The sequence below is a fragment of the Python bivittatus genome, unplaced genomic scaffold (genome assembly GCF_059951505.1).
Source record: "Python bivittatus isolate LINGU-HERP-01145 unplaced genomic scaffold, Pbiv_v1 ctg000700_np1212, whole genome shotgun sequence".
Classification (NCBI taxonomy): Eukaryota; Metazoa; Chordata; class Lepidosauria; order Squamata; family Pythonidae; genus Python; species Python bivittatus.
Genome location: NW_028277098.1, coordinates 62,153,967 through 62,173,819, shown reverse-complemented (window position 1 = coordinate 62,173,819; position 19,853 = coordinate 62,153,967). Strand labels below are relative to the sequence as shown.

At 39.5% G+C, this 19,853-nt stretch overlaps 1 protein-coding gene across 2 annotated transcripts in view; it reads right to left on the bottom strand.

The window, feature by feature from the left end:
• The window catches only part of TMCC2 (transmembrane and coiled-coil domain family 2), a 101,748-nt gene that overhangs the window by 45,818 nt on the left and 36,077 nt on the right, over nucleotides 1-19,853 (bottom strand). Inside the window, exon 1 of one of the 2 annotated variants that reach the window (XM_088153825.1) lies at nucleotides 993-1,371. The exons of the other annotated variant lie outside the window; for it this stretch is intronic. Within the exon in view, the coding sequence (XP_088009951.1) occupies nucleotides 993-1,007 (15 nt within the window). The 5' untranslated portion in view covers nucleotides 1,008-1,371. Of the gene's footprint in view, nucleotides 1-992; nucleotides 1,372-19,853 lie in introns of those variants that run through there. 2 annotated transcript variants of the gene reach the window in all.

Below are 19,853 nucleotides of genomic sequence, written 5' to 3'. Positions count from 1 at the left end.
GCTGAGATGGGAGGGAGAATTATAAACTTGTTTGGGAACTGAACCTCCAAATAGCAAACTGTCAATTTTAAAATGCTATAGACAATCAACCAGGATGGCTATTGCAATCTTCTGTTCCTTCTATTAAGTTTCCCATGGATCTATTGATAGCTCCTGTCTTAGACAGAAAGCTGAGGTATACAGATTTTTAACACCAGATGGCATTCATTTTTATGGTTACCATTTACATAATTAGTCCTTAAAACTCTGATCAATAGATTCAAGAGCTTTCTGGGATAACATAGCTGAGTACAAGATCCAGATGCCTTGCATTATATAAAACTCTGAACCATCTTTGCACGATGGGAATCCTTTGAGCTTTCTTTGAACAGAAACAAAAGAAAGTTAAAAAAAAAGAGGAAGAAATCTAGAACATGAAGCCATAGATCCCCTGCTGCAATGAGACAAATACTGTAAATAGATCAAGACAGCTGCTCTGCCTCCTCCACCACATGAGAGCACAGCTAGCATGCTTCATCACAGGTGCAAACCATCCTACATTCTCAGTGTACCCAAACATCACTCTTCCCACACTCTTGGTGGGCTGAAAATCACAGCAGAGTTAACCTACTCCCATCTTAGCTATTCTTCTATCTCCATAACTGTATGTTACACATTATTGAACAAATGCTGCTGGTAGAGCTGACTGTGCTTTGGAAATGATATGAGAGCTAATACATATAATAAGAATGATGATGAAAATGATATTAACAATAAAAACAGCAAACTTCTACATTCTTAATACTACAAGCCTCTTATCCTGCATTTCAAATTAAATTTTGAATCAATAATGATCAGCTACTTCTTTGTTCCACTTTCCAACCCTCTGCTCTACTGCTGTCTCTCTCCTGCTGTGCCCCCCCCCCGCCATCATCCACATCTCAAAGCTAGAACAATGTATTTCCAAGATTTTATCCTGGAGTACGGAATGGATGTCCAGAAAGAACGCTCACCTGGGCATGAACCATCTCGTGGAATCACGTAGACTGCACAATCCCAGCTGGTGACCTTCTGCCCCTTTCTCCTGTAGCATTAGAGATCAGTGCAGCCTGGGGCCACAGCATGCCGCAGTCCGTCTTGGGTAGGTGGAGGGTGGGAAGAGAAAGTGCTGCTTCAGCCATACAGGCTCTTCCAAATTCACAGGGAGGGTGCTTTCATTCAGCATTAATCCAACATTGCCTATATACTGCCCTGCCTGACTGACAGCAGTGAAGGTTAAGGCCTGAGAATGAACTCCAATTATTTCCATCCCTTCCGCCTCCCCCTATGACTGTCCAGTGAGATGGATCATTCTGTCTTGGTAATTCCCTCTTGTCACTCGCTTCCAAGAAAGTCTGGCAGGTCATCAAAGGAGAGATTAGTGAGATGATGAAAATGCCCCTCTTTGGAGCACTCCTAATTCCATCGCTGAGATTTGAACACTGCCACCCTCCCCGGATGAGGCAGATGCTTCAGTCATCCAGTACTGGTTTGATCTCTGTATGGGGAAATCTTTATTCCTCACGACTGTACAAATTCTTCTCACAGGCTGCAGCATCATCTGCTGGCATCAGACAGAAATGCTGCCCAACCTTCTCTCTCTGAAAATCTATTGATGCTAAAGCCCATCTCCTCCTCATATATATTCAACACAGAGATATGAACGCTACCATATATGAGGCAAAAAACCTGAAAAGCATCGATCAAGGCTGTCACAGCATCAGTCACAGCTCATAATATATGACCTGCGTATGAATAACAGATTCTTAATATTATTACTGCAGAAAGGCTGTTTTAACAGCTATTCTAGGGAAAAGACATAACCAACACTTTCTAATTTAAAAACCCAGTCATAATGTGCAAACATAATTTATTATTTATGTTATTCAATTTATATGAGCGCCCACCTCACCAAAGCGACTCTTGGGCGGCAAACAAAGTTTAAAAACAACAATATAAATAACAATAATAAACCACACACAATCAAAACAAAAGAATGAGAAAGGAATGGAAGAGTAATACATCCAGACCAAAACAAACCACACAGGCTCCACCAACCTCCTGACCCCCATTTGACCCTCTGGACAAACAGCCAGATCTTAAGCGCTTTCTGAATTGAGCTAGTAGAGTAGAGCCAATCTGATCTCAAGAAATAAGGTGATCCAAAGGGCAGATGCCATGAGAGAAAAAGCATGCTTCCCAAATCCCCTGATACAGCATTCTTTTAATTGACAGGAACTGGAGCATGCCCTTCTTGCTGGATTTAATGGGATGGATAGGGGCAATTGGAGAGAGGCAGTCTCTCAAATATCCTGGCTCCATGCCATGCAGGTGATAGGTGACAACCAGCACCTTGAATTGCACCCAGAAACCTATTGAGAGCCAGTGCAGCTTGTGAAGCAAAGGTATCACATTGGCGACTCAAAAGATGACCATTATTGTGCATGCTGCTGCATTCTGGACCAACTGCAGCTTTAAGATGTTCTTAAAGAGCAGCTCCATGTAGAGCGCTTTGCAGTAATCCATATAGGTGGTGACTAAAGCATGAGTGACTGAGTGCAGAGCCTTCTGTAAATGGTCACGCAAGTATTTATATAATGCCATCAGTGTATTTGATGCTTTATAGGTAAATAAAAAGGACAGGTCCAAGGAACTTAACAATAAAAGAGTAAGAATAGCTGTTGAAAGGTCCAAGAATGGTATAACAGCCAAGCAGATATCATTGCAGAACAAAAAAGTAGAACATGAATTCACCCTCCTGCTCAGGTTTGCCAGGAAGCATTATTCAGAGCCATATTGCCATTAATACTGGAGATAATACTATATAGTGATTATGACTAGCATCCATTGATAACTTTACTTTCTGGGAATTTCTTTGTTATCTTTTTTAAATCCATACAAATTGGCAGCCACCTCTAGATTTTATGGTAAGAAATTCCAGTGGTAAACTGTTATATCAAGAATGGTTGGTTTCCAATATGTTTAGAATCCGCTGATCAGCTTCATTAGATGACCCTGGACTGGTATTGCAGAAGAGAAACAAGAGGCTTCTTCCTCTTCCCTTTCTCTATGACAATGTTTCCTAAACTTTTTTTCTCTCAGGACTCCTTATCACTTTTAGAAATTAGGGAGGACCCCCAAAGGAGCTTTTGTTTGTATGGGTTATATTTATTGATATTTACCAAATTAAAATTGATGCATTTGCTGCCACTACTGCCTTTCACAATTGTTTGATGGGATTTTAATATTGTATTACTTTTCAACATAGGCTGGGAAATAATTTTAATTTTGCGGACCCCTGAAAGGGTCTTGGAGTACCCCCACGGGTCCTAGAACCACACTTTAAGAAACACTGCTCTATGCCATACATAATTTTATATGCTTCTTTTACATACTCCTTATCCACTTTGTGGAAAAGATTCTAACTGTAATAATCATTCCTTATACAAACGTTCAAATAATTTTATCATTTATTTGTCTTTTTCCAGCTCTACCATACCCTTTTTTATTTATAAGTATATGGTTAAGTGCTTTTATGTATATGATTGCTTTGTTCACCCAATCTGCAAGAAAACACTGCCATTATTTTTAACACATTGTAACCCATTTTAATTGCTCAATTTTAATTGTTTGCTTTATATGTTTATATTTATATAAGGATGACTGATGCACTTTTTCTCCTTTTTTTGTTCCCTCCAGATTTGTTTTCTTTGCCACCATTGTTCTTTTGTCTTGTGTTGTTTTTGTGTTTTTGTAATGTTCTTTGTTTTTAAGTGCTTTTAACAACTGCAAACCACCCAGAGTTGCTGGGAGTCAGGTGGCATATAAATTTAGATCATCATCATCATCATCATCATCATCATCATCATCATCATCATCCATCATCTCCTGTATAACTTAAACAACACAGAAAAAAATAACTTATCTTCATCTCATATACATTTTGAGATTTCTCCTCAAAACCACTTTTTAATGAAATATTTTATTAACCGTCACTACAGCTACATCATTACATGTTCCTATTCCCAATTAATCAGTCCTACCTTTATAAACACTGGTCCAGTTTGCATGACATGACGACTCAGTGCTCTTCCTCCCTCTGTTAATTCACTTGCCTTCATGCTGGGAGGTTGTGACCGGAGGAGAGAAGAAGAGTGTGTGGAAGAGCCAAATGGAATGAGATTATTTAAAGTTAGAGAGAGGAAGGGGCATACAAGAGGATGGTCAGTGTAGGAGGAAAAGAAGAAAACAAGAATGATAGAAAGAATGATCCAGCCCTGATATTGAGTCAAAGCAATGACCATCTGATTCCCAGATAATGGCAGAAGCCTCAGCGAAAGTCCAGTTGCTGGTAAAGAAGTTGGCAGAAGTCAGGTTGGCAGCAGCTGGAACTACAGAGAGGTGGAAGTAGAGAGCAGGAAGTTGGACAGAAGAGCAAAAAGCAGGCAACATCTGTTATCCTGCTTGAAGGCTTTGATTAGAACCAGACAGAAAGCAGCAGTTATAAGTCTTAGTACTTTATTACCTTGTCATAAATCAGTCAACCACAATAGCAGTAAATGAGCTAACTCCCTGAATGAAAGTTATAAATAGGCAAAGGCTCACATTCAGCAAAATACAGTGCTCTTGCCTACAGTTTGTTAGCAGGGTCCTGGCAAAGCTCTTGACTGAAAACAGATGAAGGCAAAAAGGTTGAGTTACCTAAGAAGGAGTCAGTGCCAGGGAAGTCCATAACATCCACTCCAAAGTTAAAGCTGGCAGTCTACCACAGGGGAAAGAACAAGAGAAGCAGAACATAAAGGAAGATTAAGGTTACAATATAAGAATTCCAGCAAGTATTTTACTTTGAAATGAGATGCCTATGTATAGAGCATTTATGGCAGCAACACCCTTCTCTGCTCTCTTATGCCATTATGATGAAGGGGACTAGAAGCTTGCCACTTTTATAAAGGCAGGACAGTGTGCATATGTTGCTTATTTTGATGACTGCTGCTTGACTCCTTAATGCAAGAAATAACTCAGGTTATCTCAACCTTGACTCATGGGGGGAGCATGTTAGACCTGGTGCTTATTTTGGGGCATATGGCTTGTGATCTGAACATCCGTCAGTCCTTTGCCCATCAGTCCTTAAAATGGAATTTTATGCGTATGTAAAACAGTGAGTTGTTGTGGGTGGATCATGTTTTGGTTATGCTGCACATCACTAGCTTTCTGGACCTCTGCAAGAATGAAGAACATATTAAGATGTTCCACCCAGGTGCCCGATGGATCCTCTGAGTTTTAAAAGTGCTTGGGGAGTTGTCCACAATAGAGTAGGTATCTTCTCATACATCTAGTTGATTCTGACAAAAGAAGACTAGAACAGTGAATGAGATTGCTCTGATAGGGCCTCTCCCCAGTCCAAAGATTTGTCAGATTCTTTGCAGATAAAAGTCACTCATACTTATTTAAACCTTGATGCTAGTTGGGCAGAGCCACAAGTGATCATGGAAGCTGCATTTTGTAATACAATCTGGAATTCTTCTGAACCCTGGGGAGCCTGAGGGAATCCCTGAGGGTAGGGTCCTCTGCAGTATGAGTTCTGCCACCTCTGAGCTGGATTTATGATCAAATGGGCTCCTTTCAATGGCCAGGGGAGCATGTGTGGCTGGATTCAGGAAGTAACAAATGTCTCTTTGAGAGAAGATGAGGTGCCATTAGCCTTGAACGAGGCACTATTGTGCCTTCTCTTGAAGAGGCCATCTCTAGATACAACTGTATAAGACAACTTTCTCCTAGTCTCCAATTGAAGATTTTGGAAAGATGGTTGACCATCAACTACAGAGGATTCTAGATGAAGAGGATTATCTAGATCCCTTCCAATCAGGATTCAGGCTTGGACATGCGATTGAGAACTCAATGGATGTCCTCTGGTGGATGAACTCTGGTGCCAGCTGATAGAGGGAATTTACTTTTGAAACTTTCAGCAGCATTCAATACCATTGACTGTATATCCTTCTTGACCACCTATGAAGATCAGGAGTGGAAGTACTGTTTTATAGTGGTTCTATTCCTACCCAAATCCTTAGTTCCAACTGGAGAGGTCATCTATTGGTTTGGAGAAGGCATCATAAGCATGTTGATGATAATGATGTATCACCTCCTCATGATGGGCTGGAAATGCTGTAGAGGTTTTTAACTGATGTGTGGACTAGATATGCCACAAAAAGCTCAAATTCAATCCTAGCAAATAAGTGTTTCTGTTTATTTGGAAACACTGTGGTTATAATTCAGTTCCAATGATAGTTCTAGGTAGAGTCAAGCTGCCCCTAAAAGAGCATTTCTGTGATTTGGCAGTCCTTCTGTACCTCCAACTCCTGCTAGAGCAGCAGGTAGAAGCTGTGGCCAGAGAAACCTCTGCCCAGCTTCAGCTGCTATGTCAGTTTGGGTTCTTTTTAGACCATGAAACCCTGACAATACTGTAGTGACTCATATTGTCATCACCTCATATTTTGACTACTGCATCACACTATACAAGAGGCTGCTTCTGAAGATGACTTAAAAGCTGCAATTGACACAGAAAGTAGCAGCTAGGTTGCTGATGGGGATGTACTGCCTTTTCACCTATTCCTTGGTTACTGCACTATTCCCTATAACAGTGTTTCTCATCCTTTTCAACTTTATAATGTGTAGACTTCAACTCTAGGAATGAGTTGCTGGCTAGGGAATTCTGGGAGTTGAAATCCACACATCTTAAAGTTGACAAGGTTGAGAAACACTGCCCTATAAGCTTCTGAGCCCAATTCAAAGGGCTGGTTATTATACGTAAAATTCTATGTGGTGCATTGCTGAGATACTTGAGGGACCATCTTCTTCAGAATGATTCTTCCGGCCTGATGAGGACATTGAAAGAAGGGTTGCTTATGGTTCAAACCCCCATGAAGGACCCGAAGGCAGGTGTGGTAGCACTGATACTCTGGAATATTTTGCCCCTGACCTTGTGCAAGGCTGTCAAAATCATTATTTAGGCAGGTTTTTCAAGGGGCATGGTGATCTGGGCTGCTGTTTTGGGGGGTTGTTTCAGGTCCTGTTGTTTTATGTTAGGTTTTTATATACGCTTTCAGAGTCATGAGTTTGGAGTGATAGACAAACATCTCTAATAAATGGGATTTTACTCGTGCATATTTTTCATATTTTATATATTTTGAATATATTACATGGCAAATGGGATTTTATGCATATGTAAAATGGTGAATTGGCTTCTACATATGTGCAGTGTATGGACAGATTTTGTCCACTCCAGCTGAGGACCATTAAATCAAATGTTTACTGTGTCTAGGTGAAAAAATTATTTTTAAGTATAGTTTCCCTCAAGATAAGCTCAACTACTAACATATCCATTTTGCTTTCTTGGCAACAATATGGAAGCAGTTTACCACAGCTGCTTTTCTAGGATGTTTTTTCAACTTTCCAGACTAGTCTACAACCTTGGAATTTTCAGGTGGTTTTTCATCCAAATTGTAACCAACTTTGACTCAGCTCAGCTTTTTCAACACCAGCCAAAATCAACTAGATGCTGCCACCTAGCTGGGTAAATACTATAATAGTTTTTTATTACTTAACTTTGAGTGGTGATTTGAAATCTTAAACTTGTCATGTAATTCAGCTAAGATCTAAATACTGGATTGAATTACTTAGTTAACCCAATCATCTGGGTGTCTTCCCATTATTTTCCTAGCATTATATTCAGAAATTAAAGCACATAAATGACTTAGCATCAACTTTTGCTACCAGTAGAGGGAGATCTATATTAACACAACTGGCAGTGAAGTCTGGTGTGTATTGGGATAAAAAAGTTTTCCAGACACGACGCATCCAAATTATGCTTGATAAGACAGGTGGTAAGCATTTAATTATAAATATTAACAACTATTCCACGTGCTTGCTGAGGAAGGATGTTATATAAGAAATTAATCTAACTCTTCTATTGAAGGCAAAATGCAATGAACTCCACATTCTTTTCACTCTTCCTATCATTAAATATATAATACCCAGATGGACTGAATGTAGAGGTACCCACATACAACAAGAAATGGCAGGCACCTGGTGTCAGCACAGTGATACAGAATCACATCTCTAATTGCATAGATATGCACAAGCAGGAGACCTGGTCTAATAATCCAAGTAGATTCCTGGAGCGTTCAGGAGGGCTCTATACAGCTTCTTGTACATTAGACAAAGTATTAAAAGTTTATGCTTCAAGTATGGGAGAAAGAAAAGACTCTTTATAGTAAGAATGAGACATATCCCTGTGGCAATATATTTGTGTACAAATTTTCCAAATAGAGGATTCTGGGTCCATCAGGAGCCATTTCTGCTTGGAGATGGATCTACACGTGTACATGTAGTGTCTTTTCTCATGCACTTCCAAAATATGGTTCCTTAAGACCCCTTAAAGAAAAGACACTACATGTACACGTGTAGATCCATCTCCAAGCAGAAATGGCTCCTGATGGACCCAGAATCCTCTATTTGGAAAATTTGTACACAAATATATTGCCACAGGGATATGTCTCATTCTTACTATAAAGAGTCTTTTCTTTCTCCCATACTTGAAGCATAAACTTTTAATTCCATGTGCTTAGAATCTTCAGGTATTCTTCAACTGAATCATGTCTCCTCCCCTAAAGGTCATAAGAAAGGAATACTGGCCGCTTATCAACATACATGAATGAACTGAATCTTCAGAAAAAGAAAGGCTTCAGATTGTCATATATATGGCTTACACTGGTTAGTTGTTTATAAGGCAGAATTTAGACCAATTTATATTTCTGAGGGAGAAATCTAAAGACTTTCATAGAGGGCAGGAGGATTAGAAAAGATGCACTGCATGTTTTATGATAGCTAATGTTTCAAAATGAGAAGAGTTATTAAAGTATCCACATCAACAGAGATTTCTAACTTTTTCCAATTATCAAAATACACATAAAACCATAGTTGGAAGGGGACAGCCAGGCCACCAAGTCCAACCTGCTGCTCAATGCAGGATTATTAATATGATTATTGTATAAATAAGGTGACTAATATGGAACTAGACAATCAAGTACCCAATTTCCTAAAGGCATCTAATTATAGTTAACAGAAACCCACAAGCTAATTGCATGGAAATGTGTGGTATATCACTCTAGAAACATTCCAATAACATTTCATACGCACACAGAAACATGCTTCAGTTCATTTATTATTTGCGTAGTAAGCCTATTTGTATTTATTTAATAAAATTATTTATTTATTCTTTATATTAATATAGCCACCCATCTCACAATCAAGTAATTCTGGGCAGTGTACAACAAACTTAAAAAACAAAGTAAACAAATTAATATTAATATTATTAATATTAAAAACTTTAAAATTATAAAAGGCACAAAACTAAAAACAGAATAAAAAAGAGATTGGGCGAAGAGGAGGTGTTAATTACACAGGAGCCATCACAATATTTCGCCACTCTCCTGGGGTTCCTAGGCCTGCTGACACAACCAGGTCTTGAGGGACCTCAGGAAAGCTAAAAGGGAACAGGCCAGCCTCACTTCAGGGAGAAGGATGTTCCATAAAGTGTGGGCCACAGCAGAAAAGGCCCACCACCTAGGACCCACCAAGTGAAACTCCCTAGTTAATGGATCTCAACAATTCTTGGCAGCAACTGTCAGGATCATACAGTTCCCAGAGGTAGAGCCACTGGCAGCAAAGGGTCACAAACACAAGCTTATCCTCCAGTCCACTCCTCCAGCCAGCACCAGGCCTTTGGTGCAAGAAGCATGACAGGGCTTGGCAAGCATGCCTGGTGCCAGGCTCACAGAGGCAGCCAACACCTCCAGCGTCCAAGCCTCAAACAGCGCCAGTTCTATAGGTGGTAAATAACGTGGGTGAACCCAGCCAGCGCAGCCAGCAACAAATGCAGCTAGCAAACAACACAGCCTATCCTTTGGCTCCTTCGGTTCCAGGCCTACTCCTTTACACCCAAACAGGGCTGGAGCTTGGTCTATAGGTGTGGCCAGCAGCAAAAAAAAGCGGCTTGCACAAAACAGCCTGTCCTCCAGCCCCCCCAGCACCTTCATCCTCCAAAACAAGGCAGGACAAGCCTCCAAGCCAGCATAGCAGGAACAGCCCATCCTCCAAGCTTCCAAGCTGATGAGGCCCACTGCAAAAATGCGGCCCATCCTCTGGCTCCCATGGCGTCTCCAACCTCCAAGATAGTCCAGTCACCCAACTAGGAGAACAATCCATCCCAGGCTCCTGTTCTCTTTGCCAGAAATTGCTGTCTTCATTGCTGATCCCTCTCCTGTCTCTTTTCCAGTCACAACTTTAAGACTCAGGCATCATCTTCTGCCATAATTTCAGAAGGAAAAAAGTGGGAGCTATATGCAGCTTCTGGCCATTTGTAAAACCTAGGTGACTAGTGGATAAAGATGATTAAATTAGACAGCTTTACCAGATCAAAACTCCCATCACAGCAGCAATTATGCCTAGTGAATGCTTTCAGAGATATATATGTGGTGTATGACATACTATACTAGAGATTTTTCCAAACTTCCCAAAGTTATCAAATAGATAAATTCCAGGAGATGAAAAGATGGTCAAACAAAGCAAGATGATTCCTTATGTTGTGTGGACGTGTCTATAGTTTGAGTTGCCCATCTTACATGTCAGGGTAATCTCTCTCTCAGCACTTGCCCCACTCCAGCTTTTAGCATATTTGTTCCCCAGCTCTCCCACACCCTGCACCAGCTACAAAGCAACCACACAAGTTTATTAGATGGGTTCCCTGCATACAAAGGAGATGGTATTAGACTGGACCCCTGCACACCAGTCCTATAAATTCTAGCTAACCAAAAGCAAAGAATAAAGATCCCAAACGTACTTAATATCCACCTTCACAAACATTTAGGAGGGTTCTAACTGAGAATGTTGCTAACAAGGCAGCTTAGTACTATCACAAAATGACAAACGGCTGGATTCATTGAGTGGAGCTGGTAAAATGAAAGTGGTTCATCTTCACAGAATAGCTGGAGCTAAAAAACCCAGTTTTATTCACAAAGGTACAGCAGAATTAAATAATTTTCCTAGATCACTTCCTGGATTGTAATAATTTGCATCTCTGCCATGGAGCTTTTTAATTAACAAGCATATCAAGCTGTTACTATAGTAAAAGTGTACATCATACAAAATTCTCTATTTTTGTGTGAAAGCTTTGTATTCTTTTCCAGCATAGCTAAAGATGACCTCTCCTAGAAACAATGCCTCTAACAGGCCATTTGTCCTGAAGGCTTAAGCTTAAGTGCCAGCAGGAAGACGAAACCAGTTCTGTGAAGTACATGTAAAGAATTCTTCTCAAAGGAAGAGAAAAAGCAGAATCATATATCTTGACACTTCAACCTCTTCTCAGTTGTCTAGAGCAGCCAAGGTCATTGTGCACAACACCAAGAATGAGAAGCATAGTGTTCAAATGTGGCACATAAATGCTAGGACCAAAGTGGCAGTAGAGGTATTACTCAAACATTTGCTTACAGCATTTACAGACTATCTTAGCCCATTCTTACTGCTCTATGGTGTACATACGTATAGTTTTGTGTATGCTTGCAAATGCATCAGTCTATACGACTATGCAACTGCTTGGACACAGTTTCGAGATAACACAGAATGCATGCATGAATGCATGTGCAAAATTACATAATATGTGTGTGTGTGTGTGTGTGTGTATAAACATGAATAAGCACCCTACTGCTGATGTTAATATAATGTTACAAGTGTCCAATCATATCCCTTGTTTGCTCAGTTTGCATCCAAGCAGATGCGTGCTTGGATGCAAGCGTGCACACGCACACACACACACATAGGAATTAGTTCCAAATAAAGTGAGTTGGATAGAATCTCATTTCAAAAGAATGTTTTCCCCAGAGAATGGAAAAATGTGACATAGAATAATTTAGTATTTCAGTTTTAGATTATTGGAATAAAGGGCATTCTTCCACTGTTTTTCAATAACAAAACTACTAATTTTATTTTGACTTTAGCTGATCTAATCGTTTGTTGGTAGTCACTGAGGTTTTAAAATTTTCTTACTTAACCTTTCATTTATTAGTTAATAATAAAGTTAGATTTATAACTGGTTAGGTTTGTAAACTGCCTTTTCTTCAGGAGCTCTAGATGGCTAAAATGGGATCCTCCCTTCATTTTACACCTATAACAGCAACCCTGTGAGGTAGGTTGGTCTAAGAGAACAATTGGTCCAAAGTCACTCAATAAGTTTCCATGGCTTAGGGTGGATGGGTTAAAAATGCAAACACTTCCTTTAAAAAAAAAAAAAAATGGAAGTAGCATTTTTATTTGGCTTACACTTTTTCCAGAGGTTTCAAATCATACTTGCAGCTTGTTTTCATGCTTCCTTATCTTTGTGGTGGAATGCTATGTTTGCTTCAAAGTATATTTTAAAAGGAGAAATGTAACTATTTATCCAATTGATTAATGATTATATGCCATCAGGTTGTTGTCGACTCTTAGCAACCACACAGATAGATTTTCTCCATGATGATCTGTCCCTAACCTGGTCCTTCAGCTCTTCCAATAATGTACCCATTGCCACTGTAACTGAGTCTATCCACCTTGCTGCTAGTCACCCTCTTCTCTTTTCCTCCACCTTTCCCAGCATTACAGCCTTCCCCAGAGAGCTACATTTTGACAGAACATGTTCGAAGTAGGATAATTTGCACCTGGTTATTTATGTCTCAAGTGAAAACCCTGGGTTGATTTGTTGAATGATCCATTGGTTTGTTTTCTTGGCTATCCATAGTATTCTCATGAGTCTTCTCCAACACCAATGTCCAAAAGCTTCAGTACTCTTCTTGTCCTGCTTCTTCAAAGTCCAACTTTCGCTTCCATAGAGTGTCACAGGGAATACCATGACCTGCATGATTCTGATCTTTATAGGTACCGATACATTATGGTATCTGAATATCTTTTCCAAGGCCTTCATGGCTGCCTTCACTCTGCCAAGTGCTAGTCTGTGGCATATTTCTTGACTGCTTGTTCCTTTACTGTTGGTGGTTGATCCTAAAAGGTAGATGCTGTCCAATACATCACATAAATGGAGTTATGAGAATGTTCAACTTGGTGCAATGGTGGGCTAGGGAATTCTAGGAGTTGAACTCCACACATCTTAACATTGCTAAGATTGAGAAACACAGGACTAAGAGCAGAGGGACCCAGTTCTAGTCTATTCTCAGCCACAAAAATTCACTTGTGAGTTTGGGACAGTCACGTTCTTTCAGTCTCACCTACATCACAGGATTGTTATGAGGAAAATAGAAGGAGGGAGCACTACGTATGTTGCCTTGTGTTCCTGAACAAAAAGCAACTAAGACCTGAAAAAAAATATACCTTGAAAAATGCAAACAAGTCCTGATCTTTAAACAGTTACATTAACTATATGGTATCTTTAATAAGACTCCTATTTTAAGATAGAATTTCCTCACTGAGTCCACCTTTAAAATAACATTTTAAAATAGAACCATATGTGTTGGGAACTGGGAGAACTAAGTTCTTCATTCTGGATCTATAATTGTAACACGATACTAAACTTTCAATTCAAAAGTATTCTGAAAGTGTGTAACAGAATAAAATGAAGCACCATGTAACATCTTTGCCACCTTAAAATAATGGGTGAGCCACTTTTTCTTTCTTTCTGACAAAGGCCTTGTGTTTCAGGAAGATATATAATTTGAATTTTCTTGTACCATGTAGCTATTCAAGATACTCAGTTTATACCATGAATAGGGTAATAATCCTATTCTCTACTGAAAACAGTGCAGCCCTACTATGTAGCACAATTGCAATCTGCCCATATATTCATGTCATTTTTTTCCTTTGGAAAATGTATATCCCATGTTTTATTATTCTGCTCTCAAGAAGGCTAACAGCACAATGAATGAAAGAAATTATATCTATCAGAAGTGCAGTGTCATAAAGCCTAAGCAACTATATTACAAAAGATTAGTTCAAATGCCATTTCAAAAATTAAACTGAGCTCTTGACCTTGTGCTGAAAAGACACAGAATGGAATGTCAGGTAGACATGCTAAATACTTGGTGGCGCAATTGAGATGGCTCCCTCGTTTGTCACTTGAGGGCAGAGGTACCCAGCAGAAGGCTACTGACAATGATCTCAGTTTGTTTGGGGAAAACTTATCCAGGTCCTAAATTGCAAAGAGCTTTAAAGGACTAGAGTAGCAGCACGTTAAATTCTGCTCAGAAATATACTGTTAAAATTGACTATCTTGGGCCAGTTTGGATTAGTAGCCTAGCAACTGTACTGTGGAAAAACTGTAACTTCCAAAAGCTATATAAAGCCAGCCTCAAGTATGCATTATAATTATTTAATTTGGATATTATCAAAGTACAGACAAGTATGATCAAGCTATGAGAACTCACACTTGATGTAACAGCTAAGGAAAGGCATTCCTTGCTCACAGAAGCAATCTGGACAATCACTAACAAAGTGGATGAGTCCTCTGGTGCTCCTGAACTACACAAATCGTTAGGAGAGTGCAATCCCACCCAGAACAGGTTGAACAGCATCTCTACACCGTAACTAGCTTATCCAGTCCATTACAGATTCCACACATCTACTCAGCATTTCCACTGCTTCATGCAAATCAGATGAAAAAGAAAAACCAAGATGAGGATCATCAGCTTTCTAATGGCATCTTCAAGGAATCTTCATCACAGATTTCATGTAAATCATGATCAGCCTAGCAGACATGATGGAACCCAATAGGAGCTGAGAGGTCATCAAATAATTTTTCAACCGGGTTTTAGAATGCTGATTCAGTTATGACAATTTTTTTGTTTATGCCCAAATTCTCAGATCACTGAAGGGGGAGAGTTGAATATTGAAATGAATCCTAAAGTGGTGAGCTGTGGTTTCACAAGGCTTGTTCAAGGCACTAAAATCAATTGGGAGAGGAAGAAAGGTTGATTTCAGTGATTACAAAAATAACGATTCTTAGCTTTGTCACATGGGAGAGTTCAGATTTATTCAGATACATCTTTTTCAATCATCATAAGTCTGTACAGATAGTCCTCACTTACTGACTGCAACTGGGACTGGCAACTCTGTCACTAAATGACATGGTCATAAAGTAAAAAAGTCACATGATCACGCCAGACTTACGACGTCTATTTGTCAGTTCTGGCTGCAGTTGTTAAGTGAATCACAGTGGGTTGTTAAGCACGATGTCATGTGGCTGCGACTTGTGACTTCCTGACAACTTCCCCATTGACTTTGCTCGTTAGAAGCTGCCGGAGAAGGTTGCAAATGGTGATCATGTGACACCACTATCATTGTAAATGCATGCTGGTTGCCAAGTGCCCAAATCGCAATCACGTCACCATGGGGACACTGCGACGGTCACAAGTTTGAGGACCAATCATAAGTCTTTTTCAGTACCGTTGTAACTTTGAACAGTCACTGAACGAGTGGTTGGTAAGCAAAGACTACCTGCAGTGATAAAACTATTATCCCTATGCCCATAATTATAACATCTGGCAAACAGACACGAAAGCCCTGAAGGCAAAGTTCATATTAGCTCTCCTGATGTGCCAGAAGCAAAAGAAAGAAACAGTTATTCTTGGTTGGTAACAGCAATCCATCATTAGATACACTTGCAAACACAAACCTGCCCATTAAATCTGAACTAAGCTATACAGTGTTCCAAAGCAAATCCCACTACAGATAGACTATCCAATTAGTTGCTGCTTCCGCTGTTGTGCTTATGTTTTTCTATTTAGTAAAAAAAATCAGTACTTGTACTCAATACATTTTTCTTATTTCAAATATAACAAAGACAGAAAAAGAAATCAAGAAAAACAGATGCATTAAAACTAGCAGCATAGTCTGGAAGGACACCAGGGTCCATAAAAATGGGGCTGGACAGTCAATCTACTACATCAGTGTTCCTCAACCTCAGCAACTTTAAGATGGGTGGACTTCAAGTCCCAGAATTCCCCAGCCAGCCATGCTGGCTAGGGAATTCTGGGAGTTGAAGTCCACCCATCTTAAAGTTGCTGAGGTTGAGGAACACTATACTACATTATTGCTCATCACTGGGAAGAGGTGTAGTGGGTTTGTATTTGGGGTTTTATTTCTGTAAGCCACCCGGAGTCACTGTGAGTTGGGCGGCTATATAAATTGCTTTAAAAACAAACAAACAAACAAATAAGAAAGAGTAAAATGGATTTTCAAAGCTCTAGATCAGTTTTCCCACACCTCATTTGACTGGTGGAAAGGACAACTAGGCTCTAAAGCTAAAGCTCTGTAGCCTGCTATTGTCCTGCCTGAAAACATTTGGAAAGTTTTAATGTTAGACTGTCAGTAAACCCCCAAAGTTTTTTTTTCTGGGTTCTGACGGCTACACATATTATGAATTGATATGTTTCTATTGCAACATTTCTCAATCTTGACAACTTTAAGATGTGTGGGCTACAATTCTCAGAATTCCCCAGCTAGCATGTCATCCCCAGCCAGCATGCTAATTGAAGTCCACACATCTTAAAGCTGCTGAGGTTGAGAAACACCAGTCTATTACTATACATCCAATGGTGAGTGAAATAAGAGAAGAGAAGGCAAAGTCTGCCGTTTCCATTACTTCATCAATCAACAGAAGGATCAAAAGATCACCTTTCACTCTTCCATGACATGCAGAAAAAAATTCATTTCAGCTGCTTAAGGAACAATTGCAGCTAGTCATAAGCCATCTGTGTCTCTTCTCTGATTCCTTTTCTCCTGAATGTATAAATCAGGTTGCCTGGAGGTTGCGGTCCTGATGAATGGTATCAGTGTGGAACAGGAGCCTGTCACCTGAGACATTTTGCTGCCTTTCAAGCAAGAAAAGCTCTGTTGTGGCATCCACTGTGCAGGGCACTGAGGTCGAATGTCTTGTCCAATGCACCAAAATTGGCAACTGGACTGAAAAACTATTTTATGCTTAATTTTCAGACTGTAATAAGTTATCACTGCCCTGGATATAATTATACAAAAAAGAGAAAATAGTCATAATGGCTTTTTTTTTTTAAATCAATTTTCGTCTATTATACTAGGATGAACTAGTATAAGGCAACTTCTCATGTTCCTGTAATTATGTGTTTTGTTCCTTCGCTGGACAGAAGTGGCACTGCCATGGAAACCCTCCATAATGAACAATCCCCTACAAACTAAAGCAAGGGACAGAAAAAGTAACATGCTGAGTCCAGTACTAGTTCTTCTGTGAATGAGTGGAAGTGGAGACTAGCCCTACAATGAACATGGGGAAAGGAAGATAGTTTCAAGTGGTTTATTGAAAATCCCATTTTAAAAAATGTCCTTGTGAATTCCTTGATTTCTGCTCCACACCTCACTTAGCAAATACCATATAGGATTAAGCAAGAAGGAGATGCCAAGGAGGAGACCGTACAGAATCTTTTCTTCTTATGATTTCAGTGTAAGAGTTTATGGCTTTAAAACTATGACAAGGTACTGCTGGGAAACTGTTGGCACAAGAATGTTTAACTGCTTAAAAAAATTAACTTCATTGTGTCTTTGTATCTCTGCTAGGCACTTGGTTGTCCCTCTTTGAAATAATCAACTAAAGTTGCAATGCTTGTTTATCAACATCCCTCTTCCTTGGGAAGTAAGTGAGATGGTGTCCTTGTTGTCTTTCCAAGATCAAGATTCACTCTAGCAGGAGCCCTGCAGCTCTCCAGTCCTATCACCCACATCTTTCCTTCCACAGAGAATTGACACACCAAAAAATTGGGGATCAAGACTTCTTAGTTCTAACATGTTCTTTGGCAAGTTTAACATGAAAGAAAGTGAATCATAACCTCTCCACTATCTGAGATTCAGAAATTTGTAAGTATGGAAAGAGTCAAGGTTCAACAAAGAAAGAAAAGGCTACTACAGTGAAAAATACTCACTGGAGATAGTGGTTCTCCAGATTTTATCCTTAACCATATTATTTATTGTCTGTTTTGCATCATTAGCAAGCCAAGATGCCATTTAAAAAATGAAAGCATATAACTTTAGGCAAAATGGGGAGATAGACGTTTTCCTTCATTGGAGGCACTTGCCCTCGTAAGACCGCCTGCACTGAAAGACACAGTAAAATATCTTGCCCTAACTGCCCTAGGCAGGCAGAAATCGCTGCATTGACCAAACTGAATAAATTTTCCCTGTGATATTGACCAATCTTTTCCTGGGTAATTCACTAGTGACTGCAACCAGACATAGCAGCTTGATTGCGACTCACACCCCATCCTTTCCCAAGTTGTTCCCTGAACTCCCAAGCAGTTCTTGTTTGACAGAGCTGAAATAGCTAAGAAACTAACAATGAATTAAAGATAGATGTTATCACTTCACCAAAATGTATCTTCTTGAATTACTGGGTTGCTTTGGTAGAGTTTTAGTAGAACCATAGTTTCTTACCAAAGTCTGTCTTAATAACAGTTTGCAGTGACTGCTGATCTTTGTTTTATGGAATAGTCCCATAAGCTCTGATCCAACAATAATAATTTATCTACACTCATCTGCAGGAGGAATAGCTAGAGCAAGCTAAGATATCTTCTTAGGGAATTTCATTTGCTGAGTAGGGTGACAGGTAATGATTGCCTTTTGTGCTGAGAAGTGCATGCATCAGTACAGAACATGAGGGAAGGCTTTCTCAGAGGTTGGAATCACTGACTAGTCTACAAGCTTATAAAAATACAGATAAATCCAAAGGGGTCCCCTGTTCACCTATAAAGGTAAGGCAGCAGCCAAGTTAATGTTCATGCAATACAGAAAAGAGATCCAAACAGAAGGGCAATAGTAGTAGTGCCTTCCATGAGGAAAATATATCCAAAATCTACAGATTGATGATTCTGTATCTAAAGGCATTGATGATATTACCTAGTTGGGCAATGAAACATCTGCAAGCAACCAAGCTCAGAGAGAACCAAGGTCTCCACAGTTCAACCCTGAGCTACATATATTCTCTTCTATTGGATCTACAGGAGTAACACCTTGCCTAGGCCACATGAAGTTTTACAACAGTTGTTTTCAGTTTCTTTGAACTTTTCATCAGACAAGATGATCAAAATAATGAAATTTAAAGATCAGTGACATCCATTTCTAGTTGCTGTAGTTTCTTGATGATTCTTTCTTACAATAAAGCAGTTACAGAACAGCAAAAAGTTACTGAGAGAATAGTAGAGAATTGTTTGATCTTGCTGATCCCAGTAGAACTAGGAAATACATTTTTCTCCTACCAAGAAGGAATTAGTAGCCATAAAAATCCTTAATTAGGATTTGCAAAGCTCCTTGCAAAGTTCCCCAAATCCTCTTATTCAAAATATCCATAGGCATACTTTGTACCTTTCGCATCTTCTAACTATCAGAAAGAAAATATTTTGTCTAAAAGGATAGGTCACTTATCCAGTACTAAAATTCAGCTCACAAGCATGGGTAATTGCCATTTAATTCTCCTGAGTGCTATTTCAGCAAAAGGAGTTTGCAAACATAATTTGTATAGCTTGGTTTGATGGCTCAGCTTTGATACATTTGTCCCTTTAAACTTCTCAGTTGATTCTATGGCAGGAACTCAGGAGACCTGAGCACCAATACCATATTTCGACTAGACAGTTTCTAAGCAAGGACTGCATGCAGTTCTTTTCAATACTGATAAAAAGAGGATTATATTTGTTCCCATTATGGTAAAAAATGTAAATTTTCTTTCAAGTCAAGCTTGACTCCTGGTGACTATATGGACATCCCATGCTGTTTTCTTGGCA